This window comes from Tribolium castaneum, chromosome 1, assembly GCF_031307605.1.
Source record: "Tribolium castaneum strain GA2 chromosome 1, icTriCast1.1, whole genome shotgun sequence".
NCBI lineage: Eukaryota > Metazoa > Arthropoda > Insecta > Coleoptera > Tenebrionidae > Tribolium > Tribolium castaneum.
Genome location: NC_087394.1, coordinates 25,740,566 through 25,758,570, shown reverse-complemented (window position 1 = coordinate 25,758,570; position 18,005 = coordinate 25,740,566). Strand labels below are relative to the sequence as shown.

Here is an 18,005-nt window from a genome sequence, read left to right as displayed (position 1 = left end):
CTGCGCTTTATTTCTAGTGACGACACAATTGTCATCTGTCATTTTTGATACAGTGATCGTGATTTCAAGATGGTCTTGTGCGTTATTTGTGCATTAATTTCCACTTGATTTGTAATCAAAAATAGGTGTAGAATATTTGTACTTTTCCCATAATTTATTTACAGATTAATTTCCCTTCAAAGAAAGGATCTGCCAGGTCCCCCTTAATTTATTGGTAAGTGGAGCTTGCACAAAATGGCTGCCTCGCAAACTCTCACAGAAAATTTACTTTCTAACGTTTTATAAGAGAAATTATCATATTTTACTAAAAATTCGTTTTGTATAATGAATTTTTGTTGATCTTAGAATCGTTGCTCTGATTTTTTGTTTGATAAAAGTTTGTTACCGAAATGGTCTTTGTTCTGCTTGAACTCACTTAAAAACTCGCCTAACGAGGATGTAAATAAATAATAATTGCATAATTAACTGACGGAATTGTATAATTGTATTATTTCAACACAAAACGTTATAAAATACGTAGGTAATACGTGCTTCCTACTGAAATAAAAAACTTGTACGTGTGGTCTAATTTCGGATTTGAAACACATTCCACTCCAATAATCAAGGCTTAAAAATCGCTTTCATTAGGCTTAAATGCACAAGTGTGTCAGCTAAAAGTGCTGCTCAAAAATAAAGTTGGAAAAGTGACAAGGAGTTCTAAAATTTTCGATAATTCCTATTGATTTTTTATTATTTTACGGTTTCTTTTGAATGAGACTCTTATCTATCCCAATATGGACAACAACTTGGTCTTTCTTTGCTTGTTACGTGACTCGAGAAGTTGAAAAAACTGTTATTTAAAATTTTCGTCTTGAACATAAAAGGTATGTCAGTGGGGTTTCTTGCAACAGTTTTGACTTTCTACTGTAATTTTTGGGAAAACAATGTTTTCCAGTTTAAAACATTTTATACCAAAAGTGTAATTTATTCTTTATCTACACTTTTTCCAATTGTATTTCAGAAATTAGTTCAGAAATTCATTTGCAATACAATTTATTTTGGCTGAAATACATTTGATAATATTTCTGAAATTAATTTGACATTATGAACTACAATTGGAATTTATTAAAAAAATATAGCTATTGCATATTACTAGAACTTTGGGGTAACGAAAATGTAGTGTAGCTAACAGTAACTTGCTAGAAAATAAAATAAAATAATTTTGTTTAACGTAAATATTGAAGACAGCAATGTTTTTTAGCAAAAAATATTGTACTTTATTGGAACTGCATATGAATAATGTATTTTATTCATATGAAGTTACAGTACAACATAGGAAATGTAAAAACAAGAGTAAAAATATTCAAAATCAATAACACGGTTTAAAATAAACTGGAAAACAGTAATCTAACTTTTATATTTTTTTAAACAAATTCTTTGGACTGCGTAACAAAAAATAATGAATAATATTACAACTGCAATTTTAGTTTTCCCTGAGTGTGACCAATTTATAGACAGATTATGTACATAGGGAAAGCAAGATACATTTGCTTTACCTTTAGGTTCGCAATATTTTACAGAAAGTTTGCAATAACTTCAAAATACGACCTTTATTGTATTTTTTGTTAGTTTCTTTTATTCTTTACTTTTTTTAGAGAGAGGAGTGCATACTGAAATTCTATATTTTTGTGGAGCTTTGCAAGTCTCAAAATTATTGTACATCTGTCGAACAAATTAGAAAATTGAAAACTGTGTTGTTATCACACCAACAAAATCCCAAGAACTAGCTAATGAAAATATACCATCAGTAAAAGTGTTGAGCTTACAGTCATTGCGGTATAAAAAGTTTTTCCACCCTTTTTTTTTTCTTTGAAAATTGTTATAAAAATTTCTTTAAATTTTATCAGTCGTATGTAATGGTTGCAGGACGTTAACTTAAAAACTAAAATTCTTTCTGCGCTTTTTTGGAAACTGGTGCATTTTGTTGCAAGTACTTTAGATTACAAGAAACCCTCACTGACGGTACTAATGTTGTTTCCCCATAAATTATTATTTTGTAGTTTATCAGAACGCAATAAAAATTACTCCATTTTCTTTATTGGTCTCAACAAAACTTCCGGTTATTTAACCCACACGTTATTTCAGTAATTTCAATAGATTTCAGGATGGAGGAGAAACCTGCTGTCTCCACTGCTCCTGCAGCACCCGCAGGAGCAGCGCCCCCTGAACCTGCTCAAACAGCCCCAGTACAATGGGCTTACCCCATGTACAATTACGACATGAGCAATTACTACCACCAGTTTTACCTAATGAACAGTTACCCCGCCTACCAATCGGCAATTTACCACCAGGTGCAACAACAAATGCTCGAAAACAAACCGTCAACAACATCAGCGGATGCTAATAAATTCGTGCCTCCTCTCCCACCAGGCACTCCATCATCACTCCCAACTCCACACATCTCAAAACCACCTCTTCTGAATACTCCCAAACAATTCACCGCCAACAACAACAACCCCATTAGGTTCAATCTGCCTCCCGGCAAACGCCAAAACGGCAACCTCCTCCTCCAACAGAACAACTCCCTGACAAGTGGCGCCGCCAAAAAGAAACGCAAACGTAACCGCAACAACCAAAACCAAAATTTGCAGAATCAGAACTTTTTCCCACTTCCTCCACTCCCGCCACCCGAACAAAACGTACCCAAACCGGCGCCGCCCCCGGAAACCATGCCGCCGGAACCGCCACTGCCCCCGCTTCCGGACACAAGCAAGCCGCCGCCGCCTCCAGCGGAAAAACCGCCCCCGACTTCGAATAACCCAACGGATGAATGGCCACCAAGTCTCAAAGACTACGTGAATCGATGCTATGCCAAGTGCAAGACGAACATTGATAAGAATCAAGTTGAGATTATTCTTAAGGGGAAAATAACGCACGCGTATCAGATGGGACAGTTGCATACGAAAGACTGGAGCAACGAACCGCTCCCGAATATACACAGTGAAAGACCAACACTAGTACCCAAGACAGTACCCGGATCATTAGCACAGTTCCAGAATACCACAAAAAAGGGACTATCACCAGCGATGGGAGCGCGTTTAGGGGCGAGAGCGTCCACGCTGCGAGGTACCAGCAGGTCGTCTTCTAGGTCTAGGTCCAGGTCGCCGGCGAGGAAGAAGTCCAGGTCGAGGTCCAGGAGCCCCCGCAGGCATCGGTCTTCAAGGTACGGTGGAAAATTTATTATTTTTGACAAGTTTCAATTTTTAAAATTGACAATTTTCTAAATTTTGGACCAAAGAACTAGAAATTCTCATTTGGGTTTTCATTACTAAACTGCCAAATTGGTTTCATTTCTAAAAATTGTTTTTTTTTACGACGTTTGTAAAAAGTTACCTGTATTACCTACCAAAATTAAACTTATTGAAACTTTTTGGTTACAAATTAAATGAAGTATTATTCGTGGCCAAACTGGTCAAAGTGTCAGACTAGAGCTAATGTTTGAAAGTGTAATGAGGGCCTTTTTAACACTTTCTTTTACATTACATCTATTTCGTTGTTTTACAAAATTTTTTTTGGATATTGCTTGCCTGTACCTAAATCTACGACCTAATTGTAATAGTCACAATAAAATTGTCCCAGTTTTTTTATTTGTAAACATAAGGCTTTGTATACCAATAAAAAAAATCTTGTATAATATGAGTTGTAAGAAACATATTACGTTCCACGGTGGTCAATGAAACAGAACCACAAGGTCATTTAATGTAAAACAGTACTGAAATAATTACCTCATTTTATATTTAATTAAGGCCCGTAAAAATAAATTTTCTTTTGACTGCGTTTAAGAAAATGGGCTCATGAGGCGATTTTAAAAAAAAATCTTGAGATACTTTACAAGATTATTCGAAAAAAAATTTAACATTTATGGCAGAGTTCAACTATGTAATATTTTTTTAAATAAATCCTTGCAAATTTTGGAAAAAAATACACATGTTAAAAACTATGAACGATAAGCACACCTGAAAACTAAGACACATCGACAAATTTTGTTGTTGTAAAGTGTCCTTAAACCAAGGATGTTTCTGAAATTTAATCGCTGATTTAGCACACAGATATAATACAAAAATAATTAATTTTCAGTCATAAAAGCTATTTGTGGTCATTTGGTGTTGCTGTGACCCGGCGCATCCACCAAAATTGTTTATGTCCAAAGTCAAAAGTGATGATTTTTATTTTTAAATTAAATAATTAATTTAATATACGGAATGATTGTGCTTAAAGTATTTTTTACTATATCTCAAATACTTAGTCGCACAGAAATCAGTGTTTGTTTTAACAGATACCTTTTTTGTTTTTTGTTTTTCAGAATTTTCTATCCTTCCTTATAATTTCAATTAATTAATTAAAAATATTGATATCCATCAATAAAATTAAAAAAAAACATTAATTAATCGAAGTTTTATGATTTCCTGTGTCAATAAGACTACTTTTATTTGAATTATTTATTTTTTACTTGATTAGTTTTTTGAGGGGATAGTTATATTTTTTAGCGGTTTTTTCTTGCAAATAACAACATTTAAGCATCGCTTGCTCTAAAAGGAAATAAAAAAATTCTTGCAGCGACTTATGATTATAATTAATTAATGATTTTAAGGAGTTGTAGAAAAATTTCGAATATTTACAAGCATGGAGAAAAATTTAAATAATTTTATCTACGGCTGTTATATTATTATACGAACAACCAACTATCAAGTCGGGTACGTTTTACTCAATGTTATAATAATATTTTGAATAAGAATTCAAATGTGCAATAAAAATGGGTGGTTTCTAGTTTAAAATTTCAGAGTTGTCGCCAATTTCCTGTAATCAAGTTCATCCATCTGAAAATAATTTATTTTAATTCATAATGGTCGATTTTTTGATCAAAGCTGTCTCTGCATTGAAAGGATAATTTTCTAACGTAGGTCTGAAAAGCCCTGTGTTGATTATTTATCGTTTTATAGTGAACAAAATCGCTTTGCAACATAAAAATTAGCCACATTGCATAAATTTGGTCCGTAATTTAATTGAAAGATCACATTAAGCGTTAATTTTTTTCATTTCTTTGATGGTTTAGTGCTTTCTTCGGTGTGTGGGTTTGAATATAACGATTAATTTATTTACAGCAGCAGTTCAAGCGTGAGTAGCGACGAGAACTTCAAGCCATTAGTGAAGCCCAACAACAAGAACAAAATCAAAAGCAAACTGGCCAATAGATTAGGCCCAACAAAAAACAACAAATTTACAAATAAACAACTGAAAAAACAGAAAATGAAAGAGAAAAAAGCACATTTGTTATCATCGTTTGGTTCCGAATTAGAAGAGAATTCCGAATTGTTGCTCCAAAGAGCCGCACGTTTCAATAACAATAAACAGAAAGAAACAAATGGATTAATAAATAATAAAAACGTTTTCGTGAATGATAAGTATGAGGACAATATCGCAGACTTTGACTGGACAGGATTTCACATAGTGGGCACGTGTCAAGACTTGGAAAAGTCCTTCCTTCGACTGACTAAAGCCCCCGAAGCATGTGAAGTACGTCCAGTTGAAGTTCTCAAATTGTCATTACAGAATGTCAAGACGAGATGGAAACAAAAACCGGATTATTACTACACATGTGATCAACTTAAATCAATCAGACAAGATCTCACAGTGAGTTGTATTGTACTAGTAGGAAAAATAATGTATTAAACGCGTGCGTTTTAGGTACAAGGAGTACGGAACGAGTTCACGGTTGAAGTTTACGAAACTCACGCGCGCATCGCTTTAGAAAAAGGCGATCACGAAGAGTTCAATCAGTGTCAAACGCAACTCAAAATGTTATATTCGGAAGTCGGCGGTGGAAACAAGAACGAATTCACAGCCTACAGGATACTGTACTATATTTTTACGAAGAATACTTTGGGTAAAAACACTCGTTGTTTAGTTTCGCATTTTATAATTTTTTTTATTACAGATATTATGACGATTATGAAGAGTCTCTCCAAGGAAGAAAAAAGTGACAAGTGTATCGATTTCGCGTTAAAATTACGTACGGCATGGTCTTTAGGAAACTTTCACAGGTTCTTTCAGCTGTATCTTCAGGCGCCTTTAATGGCCGGGTTCTTGGTCGATTGGTTTATTGAACGCGAGCGCAAACTATATTTAAAGTGTATTATTAAAAGGTAGGTATGAGAGGGGTCGCCACAAACAGTGTTTCGCAAAGCGTTTCAAACTATTTTGAGATAAATTAATTGGCGAACTCGGAACCCTTTTCTACCCTCGATGAGTCGCCTGAGAGCAGGCATGCCTAAGTTGCCATAGAAACGAACTTGAATTTTCACGTAACCAGCAAGGTGACATTAATACCAGTGGCGGGTTAATTTTTTTTTAATGAGAATTCAGATAAGAATTAGTTTATCTCAAACATTGAAACTCCCTTTGCAGATGCTGTCACGCAGCAACGTGGAAAAATTCTTAATTTAACTAACTAAAGGGGTATTTACGCTTTGTGTGTCTCAATCCTCAAACGCTTGAGTTTGCTTTAAATGTGTGTGAAAGCACAGTGTTTTAAATTGTCACTTTGATAAATTCGAGATAATTATTTTAGGTACGTGACACTGATATTGACATAACACTGTACAAAAAAACATTTGTTATGTTTTTTTGTTCAGTTTGACTCATATTTCATTTGTTCATGTCTAACAATATTTTTTTGTTTAGCTATCGTCAAAACATATCAGTGAACTTTATCCAGCAAGAGTTGGCGTTCCCAGCGCTGGAGGAAACTTTAAAATTTCTTGAACCGTTCAGTTTGAGCTTCACGGATCTTAGCAAGAGTCATATTGATTGTAAAACCAGTATGGCGTCTCTTCCAAATATATGAATCTGTTTCGTTGGTTGAAGGGGTGATTGATCTTCAGTTTGTGAACCACAGACTCTGTGCCACAATTGTCTTTAAGTTTTCCAAATATAATACAATAAGGTGGTCCAATAAGTCTTCTAACAGTTCTTGTCTGTGGTTGCTTGATTTTCAATGCGAGGTGAATAAGTTTTGAAGTTTTCCTTCTTTGGTGGTGTTTCTGTGATATGAGGAGCCACAAGTATTTAAAAGTCTCATGTATATAATTGTACATATAAACAATTTTTAGATAATAAATAAAGTGATCATTTTTCATTTCAAGTTTATTATTTCAATTCCACCAAAAACTAACCGAGAAACTTTTCTCTAATGCTGTGACGTGGTGCCACCATTTCGGAGGTATATACAACATTTCGCCCGCTTCTAAGATACATTTCACAGCTTTCGCGTTGCGAAAATTGGGATATTTATCCAAATCGGGGTTAAAAGGGTCCACTTGGGCCGTATTAGACAGTAAGGTGCTTTCGTGTGGATACAAGCAAGACGTATCGTCGGGTGAATACAAAATTAGTTGTTTTGTACCAAAAACCTGGACTAGAAAATTGTTTTTCGGGTCGTGATGCAAAGGCGAAACGGTTTTTGCGGGTCCAAACCATGCATTTATTTCGGGTTCGTTGTCGTCTTGACCCAAACAGCAATATTCCGGAATGTATATGTCGTTTCGTAATTCTGGAATCTTTAATTTATTGTAAGAAAAAATGTAATATTGGGGCGTAAAAACCTGGTCAAATAAGTTGTGTTGGGCCAAATAACCCAAATCCTCCGACATGTAAAAATAATTCGTGATGAATTCTTTCAAAGTCATAAGTTTTTGGCCCCAATTTTCGTCAGCATAGTGTGACCCGATTTCGACAGGGACAGTGCGATCGCCTGCTGTTTTTAGCAAGTAGGTGATGTCGGGCCATTTAGACAGGGCGGGCCAATGGGTCACACAGTCTAATAATTAAAAAAAAATAGTATACGAAAATAAAAATTACTCACTCGCCGCTACGAGGCTCGTTTCACAATTTTAAACTTTTGCTTTTATACCGTTTTTTCTACTTTTTTAAGCAGTCTTTAAAGAAAATTTTACAACAAAAGCGGTAATAGTGTTGTGAAAGACAGAAAATACAAATAAATATACAGGCTGATTCAAAAGTGATGGATAAACTTCCGTATAGTGATAAAAATCGTTCAGTTAAGCACAAAAAACACGTCAGATTTTTTTCCCAAGCAACGTAATTATGAGATATTTTTAGATTTGTTTTCCTTAGCAAAGGTATCAGTTTTTGCTATGGTTTCCTATGATGTCGAATTTAATTTAATTGTTGTGTACATTATAACATATAATTTATTGATTTTTTCAACAGGTATTTGTTGCAAAAGCTGACGTTTCCGCTAACTAAAGTTAAAAAATTCAAACAATTTTTTGTCATAGAAACTTTTAATTCAGTTTGATGTTCTTTATCAGCACCCGGTGGTTTTGAATCACCCCGTATAGTAAACAAAAAATAATACCTTGCAACTTCACCGGTTTTTGGGGGATGAAGTATTTATTATTGAACGTTTCCAACGACGGACAAACTAGAGTATCGATATTAACACCATTAATTTGTTCTAAGTTGTCCAAATCTTTGTTTCCACTTTTCCGTTTTTGATTTTGAATTTCACAAGTTGCGTTACGTTCGTTCAACTTCTTTGAAAGAAAAGTTGCACAATTTGTTAGCAATTCACTATTGACTTGCAAAGGGGCGCCTAATAGGAGCCCCAAATCTACAGTTTTCAAACACTGTTTTAATAAATCATCGGTGAATTCACTACTTTTAAGCAAAATTATTGTTTTAACAAAACTGGCAGCACTAAAAGCCCTCCGAATTGTTATGGGGATTTTACTCCAATGTCCTGTATTCAATTCATCGTGTAAATAGTCCAAAACCGACTCAATTTCAAGCTTTCTGTTGGCTTGAATTTCAGAGTCTTGAAAACACGACTTGTAAGTCTTGTCAAGAGTGGGATTTATCGCGACTGTGGCACTTCTCAGCTCGTCTTTATCAATCACAAATGTAATTAAATCACAGTCCATTCTACAATTATTTATAAAATAATGAAACCGAAAGTGAGGTTACATCAGTTGTCAAATTTGAGGTTATGTTGCAAGTGAAGAGGTTAAAAATCACGTTTTGAAATCATCCAACGAGGCATTTCTTTCACCTTTGACACAAATCATCATCCCAAGTGAGAAGTTTCAACAATATGGTCCAAAACGAAGACTTGGCGAACCGTCTGACAACCACCTTCGGTCTGAGTGAACAAAAAGCCAAAGAAACGCTAAAAAATGTTACCCTCACCCAAACCCTATCAACGATTCTGCACGAGGTGAGTTGCCACTTAAAAAACCCACTTTTCATTCTGTTATTTAGGTGCGCGAAGTGGTGCTCCCTGAAGGTGGAGGCACCCTTCTCTACCACTTGGCCACGAAAATCAAGCCCCAAATCAACCACCACTTGCCGCTAATAATCAAATACATTGTTACAAAAAAATTGGATAATACAGTCCGGGTTGAAAAGGCCATAGAATACGCTTTAAGCCACATCAAAGACATTGACTTGAAGGAGTTTGAGACGTATTGTGGGGTCGGTATCGTCGTCACCCCTGAGGAAATCGAAAATGTGGTTGAAGGACTGCTTAAAGAATATAAAAATGAGTTGCTTGAGAAGAGGTACAGGTTCAATGCGGGCCCCCTTATGCAAAAAGTCAGGGCGAAGCTGCCCTGGGCTGATGGCAAGGCTGTCAAGAGCGAAATCGACGTCCAAGTAAGCAATTTCAAATTACCAAAAATTGTTTTTTCGATTATTTCACGTTTCTTAATTTTTTATTGCACGTTTATTTCATAAAATCCGTTCATGTTAGATTTTCCCAACCAGATTTAAGTTATGTTGTAAGCCTGAATTATTATTATTATTATTATTATTTCATTTATTTATAAAAATGCAATTTTACGGATAGGTATCTTGTTAATGCGCTGTCAGCCCTGTTTTTCGATGTACGATTATTGAAATCATTGAAATAAAAATTTTGTGGAAATTACTTTTAGCAAAAAGTAAAAACCGTGGTTGTAACTACAAAAAAAAATAAAATAAAAAAACAAAAGAAACGAACCATACACCGACCATACTAACAAAATTTGAATAATTGAAAGCTAGGTATTAAGGTTAAAGGGGAACATGTTTTAGTGTGTTTCTAAGCCGTCAGATAGCGCGGAATTTATTTTTCTATTTCGGGAACGAAAAAAAGTTTTGATCATAGAATCGTAATTAAATTTGCGCCTACGTATCAAAAAAAGTCCTTAGTGCCTAATTAGATTTTGTATCTATTAGATAAAAATTGAAGCCCAATATTTAGAAGTCATTTAATAAAGGATTGGTTTTGTCTGTCTTTTATACATTTCCCTTCAGATGCTGTGCAAAATTTTTAGAACTATGAATTTTTCTACAATTCCTTATAGTAATTATTACCAATGAATTGAAAATAGTAATAGTTGTATTACTTAAAAATTTAAAAACATTAACTAACCAAACTGTCGTTCTAAAACAAACGATGCTTATGATGATATAAGAATACCTGCATTTATAATTTCTTATTTTTTGTAACATTACAATATTAATTTTTGTCCTGTAACTGATGATCTCGTTGGACAATTAAGATTATTATTATTAATCATTATTATTATTATTTTTGCTAAAAATTTAAAAGAGTATATACGAGTACGAGTACCTCCCTGAATTTTTGTCAATTATTGTGAAAATTGTGTAAATATAAAAATAAACAAAGGTTGCCTTTTAAACTATGCAAAATAAAAAATTGATAAAGTTTAAAAATAAATTGTAAAGACCCTGTAGTAATTCAAATAAATCAAACTCAATTAATAAGTTTGTTAAACCTTGTTTAACACTTACCTAGTAATAAAGTCGTCAAAAATGCCATGTTTCCATTTTGTAGTGACTTTTAAATTGAAGGTATAAAACCGTTTTTTTTTTGTTTTTATTTTTTTAACAGAAATTTATATTAATATAATATAAATAAATATTATATAAAATAAAATTAATTAATTAAGGTGGTTGGCAAAATGTCATTGTCTATTATCTGGTTTATTTAGATTTGCTAGATGTTCCTTGATCTTGGTTTTAAAATTTCTGAATGTCTTTCAAGTTTATTTCAAGTGTCTTACCTTATTCCAATCTAAGTATCAAACATTTTGCTTCTTAAAATCTTAATTATAAGTACCTATTAGCTATTTCAAAACTATAAAAACGCCAACGTCGCATTCGACCAAATTATTTTTTTAAATAAGATTTTAAATAGATTTTAAATGTAAAATAGTAATTAATTATTAGATCTCTCATTGAAACTATAAATTACATTAGCTATTAATGTTTTGAAGTGCATAAATAATTTCTAAAGGCTAATTTTGAGAGAAAATTTGACATTGGCGTTATTATAGAATTGAGACAGCTAATAGTACATTATGATTATGGTATTCGGAAATAAAATTAACTAGACGCCCTCTGGTGATGACTTTTGAACTATGTCGAAAACAGTAAAGAAATTTTCGTAATGCCACATTTAACTGACATTTAATGAATTGTTCAACAATTTTGCGTGTATAGTGTTAATTACTTACAATAGAAAGAATTACTTTAAAAGTACGTGGTGGTAAATACTAGCGTTCTGTAGTTTTTCGTGGTATAAAGTGTTTATTGTTGGAACTTGAAAGTGGATAAAAAGTGAAAAATATTTAAATTTTGATTACAAAGTGTTATCAAACAGTTGTCTAATTAAAGATTATAAGTAATGGATCACAGCGAACACAAAGTTTGGCTCAAGAAACCAATAAATTAGTGAAGTGTTATGAATTTTAGGTTAGAATTTTCCACTGAAAAAATCATGAAATGCTGCGGTAAATCTACAAAACTACAATAAAGATTAACAACTGCTGATACATTTAAACGTAAATTATGCCAAAAGGTAGGCGTTTCAATGTCTTTGTAATAATTTTCCAATAAAGAAAGTGAACCAAACAGTCATTCGTTATTCGTGTTTTCCTCGTCATCTCTAATTTATCAACATTTGTTTCTTCCATCAAAGATGCAATAATCATTCCGCATAGGCAATGCAATAATTGTGAAGTCCCAAAATTCGTACAACGCTCAAAATATCCGAATAAACATTTTCCCGCCATTTATGGTTACTGTTTTCGACCTAGCTCAGTGGCGCCCCCAACGGTAATTTTACTTCCGAATAATGGATTGTTTAACAAAATTTGAGTTCGTTATTAGGTTTGCTAATAATAATGAAGGCTTAATACGAGTACAATTTTTTGAGATAAGACTTTTTTATTAAGTAATTTTCCTTGATCAAATTATAATAACGTCTTCAAAAGTAATACGCTTTAGATGCGAACTTTCTTGCTTATTAGGTAGCGCCTTTCTTAAACGAAAATTTTCGCAGATTTTTGATTTGTTGGGCCCCAAAACCGAGGAGGACTTGGCCCCGCCCCCTAAAACCGACAAGAAAAAGCCACCTACTAGACCAAAAGTGGAAGAAAAAGTCCCCCAAGACACTGCTTTAACAATCCTCGATGTAATGAAAAAAATTAATTTTCACAAACCGGGCGAAAACTACAAAACCGACGGTTATGTCGTCACTGAAAACACGGAGAAATTGCTGAAGGAGCACCTGAAGGCCACAGGGGGGCGCGTCCAGACGCGGTTCCCCCCTGAACCCAATGGGATTCTCCACATTGGGCACGCCAAGGCTATTAACATTAATTTTGGGTACGCAGCTGCCCATGATGGGGTTTGTTATTTGCGCTACGACGATACTAATCCTGAGAAAGAGGAAGAGAAGTTTTTCACCGGAATTAAAGATATGGTCACTTGGTTGGGGTACAAGCCGTATAAAATCACACATTCGTCTGATTATTTTGACCAGTTGTATGAGTGGGCTGTTGAATTGATTAAAAAAGGGATGGCTTATGTGTGCCACCAAACAGCTGATGAAATGAAAGGGTTTAACCCTCAACCGTCTCCGTGGAGGGACCGTCCGGTTGAAGAAAGTCTCCAGTTGTTCCAGGACATGAAGAATGGGAAAATTGATGAAGGGGCTGCAACCTTACGCATGAAAATAACCCTAGAAGAGGGGAAACTGGACCCAGTGGCGTACAGGATACGTTTCACCCCCCACCACAGGACGGGGAATAAATGGTGTATTTACCCCACGTACGACTACACGCACTGTTTGTGCGACAGTATTGAAAATATAACGCATTCTCTTTGTACGAAGGAATTTCAGTCAAGGTAAGTAATTGGCAACACTGAAATACTGTGTCTGTTGATAATAACTGAATTTAAGTTTCAAAAAATACAAATGAAGTCGAGTATTCTCTAATTTCATTTAGAATGTTTTCTCTTCTTTCTAAGTTTCTTTTCTAAAGCCATTTCTAGAGGGTGCTCAACTCAGTAGTCGTTGTTGAAAAGCTTATGTAGATTACGGGAAAAAATTTGAAAAAACTCTTCAGTTATATTTAAAAAAACCTTGAGTTACAAACTTATTTTGTTATCTTCTTTAGTTTTTGTGATTTTTAATGTTTTTATGTTTCAAACTGAGTAATCGTTCCCTAACACAATGATGAATAATTATTTTTAAATTTTCTATCAGTTTTTGAATTAAAACAAAAAATAATAATAATTTAAAAAATTATATCCTTTTATAAATTTTCGAGATGCTTCTTTATTTATTTATTTATTTATTTATTTCTTGTATTCTACTAAAAATTCTTTTTTAAATACTTCTTCATTTTCCATTTTTTTTTAGATTCCACTCCTTCCAAAATTATTTGGCAGTTTCCCGTAGAATTTCTTAAGATCCTTCTCTGATTCTTTAGTAAAGCTGTTTCTAGATCTTAGATCTGTTCTCTTTTTAAATTTTAAATTCTTCTAGAGTATGGTTTTGTAGACTGTTCTCAAAATACTTTTATAAACATTAAAGTCGTTTCTAGATCTGAAATCTGGATTCTTCTTTAGATTATTTTATAAGTTCATATTTATATTTGTTGATACATTCTTCTCTAGATTCTTTTGACTTATTTTGTAGACTGCGTATTTAAAATTATTTATAAAAAACTTTTCTCCATTCTACAAATTGTCGTTTTGATTTAACTAGGCTTTTTTCAAAACTCTTTTATAGTCCAGTTAAGAAATTTTCTACATTTTTCTTTAGCATTGTTTCTGTATAAAGCTTAACATTTTAACATTTAAAAACAAGGTAGACATTTTAAAATTGTATACGGAGTCGCTAGCTAATAAGTTTGGATACTGCTAAAACTTTTTGTTATTAAAATGTGTTCTTTTTTAGTTAAAAGTATTCTTTTGTTGTTATTATTCACTTTTATTTATTTTTTGATCTAAGTTCAGGCGACAAAAAGCTAACGTTAGATAAAGACAATGATGGGTAGTATGAATTAAATGTAGCAAAAGCTCTTACTATAGTTTTGTCTTTTTCTTTCTGATAAAATATAAATTACGTTATCTTTTACTGTTACAAGTAAAAGCATTTGCTTAATTTTATTTATAGTGTAAAAAGCAACGTCTAAAGCTAATTTATAGTTCGATATATTTGTTTTTAATTAAGGTATGCATATATTACATCACTGAACTCAGAAAAAAATGTTCTTAAAAATATTAAATTTGATCCTACTTACCATTTAAAAAATCAAGTTAGCCTTGCATCCCCAGAACACAAGGAGATAGAAATTATATAAACATCTGAGACGATAGTATTTAAATACTTGTAAACATACTAAATTTCAATAAGGTTTGATGAATAGTTTTTACAATATTTATTTAACTGTGTACATACTTTTTAGCAACCCTAAATTTTATACCACAACATCCTTCTAATTGTCAACAAAATATTTGGAACACTTACTATTCTCTAATACAGAACTATAGTGTTCTTAAAAAAATACATTAGAATTTACCATGTTTTCTATATAATCTCAAACGGGTTCAGAAGTTTTCTAAATATTCTTAAAATTCACCAAATCACGAAGAATTCAACAAAGTTAGTAACTTGCAAAAAAATAATTTAAATTTTGTTATCAGGAGGTCAAGCTACTACTGGCTGTGCAACGCTTTAAATATTTATTGTCCGGTCCAGTGGGAATACGGACGCTTAAACGTCAACTACACTGTAGTTTCGAAACGAAAAATCGCCAAACTGATCGAAGAAGGCATCGTGAACGGTTTTGAGCCACTTTTGTAAAAATTTGGATTCAAAATTGATTTTTAGACTGGGATGACCCACGTTTGTTCACACTGACGGCGCTCAGACGTCGGGGATTTCCCCCAGAGGCTATTAATAATTTCTGTGCCCAATTGGGCGTCACGGGGGCTCAGAGTACCGTCGATCCGGCCATGTTGGAGGCTTACGTCCGTGATTATCTCAACAACACAGCCCCGAGACGCATGGTTGTATTAGACCCGCTTGAAATAGTGATTGAAAATTTCCCCTCGGGGAAACCCCCCAAAGTCAACGTCCCCAATTTTCCGAATAAGCCCGAGTTGGGGGAACACAGTGTGGCGTTCGGGCCGAGAATTTACATCGAACGGAGTGATTTTCTCGAAGTAATTTGGCCTAATAATTTTTGTGTGATTTGCTATTACTTTGCGGCTTTAGGAGGGAAATAAGAGTTACCGAAGGTTAACCAAAAGCCAGAGTGTTGGTTTACGACATGCTGGTTACGTGTTAGACGTGAAAGAAGTGAGGAAAAATGGTTCAGGGCAAGTGGTTGCGGTGGTTTGTAAATGCACTGAGGTCGAGAAGGCTGAAACTAAACCGAAGGCGTTCATTCATTGGGTTTGTGAACCGATTGAAGTTGAAGTTAGACTTTATTCAACACTGTTCGTGGTTTGACATGAAATTTATCAAAATTATTGTCGAGATTTAATTTTACATTTAAACATAAAAATCCTGAGGATCCCAGTGAAGTCCCGGGTGGTTTCGTTACCGATTGTAATGACAATACGTTAACGATTTTGCGCAGTTTTGCCGATAAGAGTTTGGAAACTGCGAAAATTTATGATAAGTTTCAGTTTGAAAGAAACGGATTTTTCTCTGTTGATCCTGATACTAGGTCAGGAAAGGTATTTACTGTTCATGAAGTGTGATTTTGTGCTCCTAATTATCTATTTTTCTAGCTGATTTTTAACCAAACTGTTGGCCTTAAAGAAGATGCCGGGAAGTGAGTGCCCTTTACCTTAATTAATTCATAACTTATATGCGATTTTTACTAACAATTAAATTTTTGAACGAAAAAACAATGTTTTATTTCGCTAGAAGGACGTGGAACGAATAAAAATAAATTTAAATCAGTTAAGCATATTTTTAATAGCAATTTCAAATTTACCACCCTGATACTGCGCATACGCGCGTCATTACAATTTGTTTTGACAATTTTAATTCGAAATGTGAGTTTTAATGAACAAAATTACTCGTAATATTTGTGAAATTGTGCGCTTAGAATATTTTGTGGCTTAGAAATACGATTTAACATTTTTGGGGGAAGAAATTGTGACACCCAATTTGGGTCTAGTGGGCTACGAACAAAAAAACAAGGTGGGCACCACTGTTTCTTTTAAGTCCGTGTTATTGAAAAAATGTAAAAGCGTCCCCCGTCAAAATTCCAAGTGTGTCCTTTCCAATTTATTCTTATTATTTAGAAAATTAAATTTCTTGAACCCCAAATTTGTTCGTGTGCGCGCACGCGCTCTCCTTCTGTCAAACCATCTGTCAAAATTGTCACTCGAAAAAAATTCCATTGCATAACACATCTTTTGCGCTTTGCAAAATGTGGAAGCCAACGAAAGTCCAATCGTACCTAAAAGCGGCCAACCAAGTCGTGAGTAACAACATCGCCCCCTTGAAGCCCAACGCCGTCATCGCCCCCAAGCCCGTAACCTTAATCCCGCAAAACCCCCAATGCAGTTTCGCCCTCAGTCAGTTGCTCCCCGACGGCAATGTGCGCATTTCGAGTGGCCCCGCTGTGTCGACCCAAGTGAGGTGGGCCCACACCGACATCAACGTCCCCGACTGGTCTCATTACCGCCGCGACCCCGTCAAAGCCCCCACGGCCAAGAGCACAGACTCTGAAGACGGCAGGAAAAGCTTCACTTACCTCATCGCCGGCGCTGGCACCGTGACGGCGGCCTACGCCGCCAAAGCCGTAGTTGGCCAGTTCGTGTCGTCAATGAGCGCCTCAGCCGATGTCCTGGCTTTGGCCAAAATCGAGATCAAGCTCGGGGAGATCCCCGAGGGAAAATCGGTGACTTTCAAATGGAGAGGTTGGTATTACATAACCGGGTGAGGGTGTTATACATACAGGGTAAATCAGTAGTAGTTATTTCTGAATTTTTGTTAATATGCAACCAATAATACAGATCCCAGCTGACCAGATCGATAATCAGTAAAAAAAATCGTATAAACACAGTCTTAAAACTAAATTCGTTATTCAAGACTGAAATTTGTTTTATGAAACTTGATTTTTAATATACTATTATTGCATCTCTTAACAATATTAAGTTACCGGATGAGGATGTTACAAAATTGCAAAATTCCAGGAAAGCCCCTGTTCATCCGGCACAGGACAGCTGAGGAGATCGCAACTGAGCAAGGAGTCAACGTTTCGAGTCTGAGGGACCCGCAGCACGACAACGACCGAGTCAAAAAGCCAGAATGGTTGGTAATTTTAGGCGTGTGCACCCATCTGGGTTGTGTACCTATTGCGAACGCTGGCGATTTTGGCGGGTATTACTGCCCATGTCACGGCTCTCACTATGACGCCTCTGGGCGCATTCGCAAAGGGCCAGCCCCCTTGAACCTCGAGGTGCCCTATTACGAATTCCCTGATGACACAACTCTTGTAGTAGGTTAATTAATTGAATTTATTTATTGTGGTAAGCTACAAATTAGTGTATTTACTGCAACCAAAAATTGATTAAATAATAAATGGTTAATTTTAGTATTGATTGGGGTCTAAGAAACAACCACA

At 34.7% G+C, this 18,005-nt stretch overlaps 4 protein-coding genes across 6 annotated transcripts; 3 read left to right on the top strand and 1 right to left on the bottom strand.

The window, feature by feature from the left end:
• The first annotated feature begins 22 nt into the window (after window positions 1-22).
• LOC661290 (uncharacterized protein) lies at window positions 23-7,174 on the top strand. 2 transcript variants are annotated; one of them, XM_008201358.3, is made up of 6 exons: window positions 23-214; window positions 2,137-3,202; window positions 5,145-5,670; window positions 5,725-5,923; window positions 5,975-6,182; window positions 6,721-7,174. In XM_008201358.3, exons 2-6 carry the CDS (start codon window positions 2,145-2,147, stop codon window positions 6,881-6,883), a joined length of 2,154 nt encoding a protein of 717 aa, XP_008199580.1. In that variant the 5' UTR covers window positions 23-214; window positions 2,137-2,144; the 3' UTR covers window positions 6,884-7,174. The 2 variants fall into 2 exon arrangements, with proteins under 2 accessions (XP_008199580.1, XP_008199578.1); XM_008201356.3 differs by having other exon boundaries at window positions 24-214; window positions 5,142-5,670.
• JMJD5 (Jumonji domain containing 5) lies at window positions 7,165-8,981 on the bottom strand. 2 transcript variants are annotated; one of them, XM_967409.4, is made up of 3 exons: window positions 8,417-8,981; window positions 7,641-7,855; window positions 7,165-7,595 (listed from the first exon to the last, which is right to left on the bottom strand). In XM_967409.4, the coding sequence occupies exons 1-3, from the start codon at window positions 8,979-8,981 to the stop codon at window positions 7,191-7,193; spliced, it is 1,185 nt and encodes a 394-aa protein (XP_972502.2). In that variant the 3' UTR covers window positions 7,165-7,190. The 2 variants fall into 2 exon arrangements, with proteins under 2 accessions (XP_972502.2, XP_008199581.2); XM_008201359.3 differs by having other exon boundaries at window positions 7,382-7,588.
• A 160-nt stretch (window positions 8,982-9,141) lies between these two features.
• Window positions 9,142-16,278, top strand: GlnRS (Glutaminyl-tRNA synthetase). Its single transcript, XM_967359.5, has 8 exons — window positions 9,142-9,274; window positions 9,319-9,711; window positions 12,407-13,254; window positions 15,061-15,200; window positions 15,248-15,582; window positions 15,635-15,858; window positions 15,912-16,101; window positions 16,156-16,278. Exons 1-8 carry the CDS (start codon window positions 9,152-9,154, stop codon window positions 16,201-16,203), a joined length of 2,301 nt encoding a protein of 766 aa, XP_972452.2. The 5' UTR covers window positions 9,142-9,151; the 3' UTR covers window positions 16,204-16,278.
• Window positions 16,279-16,772: 494 nt separating this feature from the next.
• LOC661125 (ubiquinol-cytochrome c reductase, Rieske iron-sulfur polypeptide 1) lies at window positions 16,773-17,980 on the top strand. Its single transcript, NM_001170839.1, is given in 2 exon segments — window positions 16,773-17,298; window positions 17,575-17,980. Coding segments are annotated over 2 exon segments (807 nt in total). The 5' UTR covers window positions 16,773-16,805; the 3' UTR covers window positions 17,889-17,980.
• The last annotated feature ends 25 nt before the right edge of the window (window positions 17,981-18,005 follow it).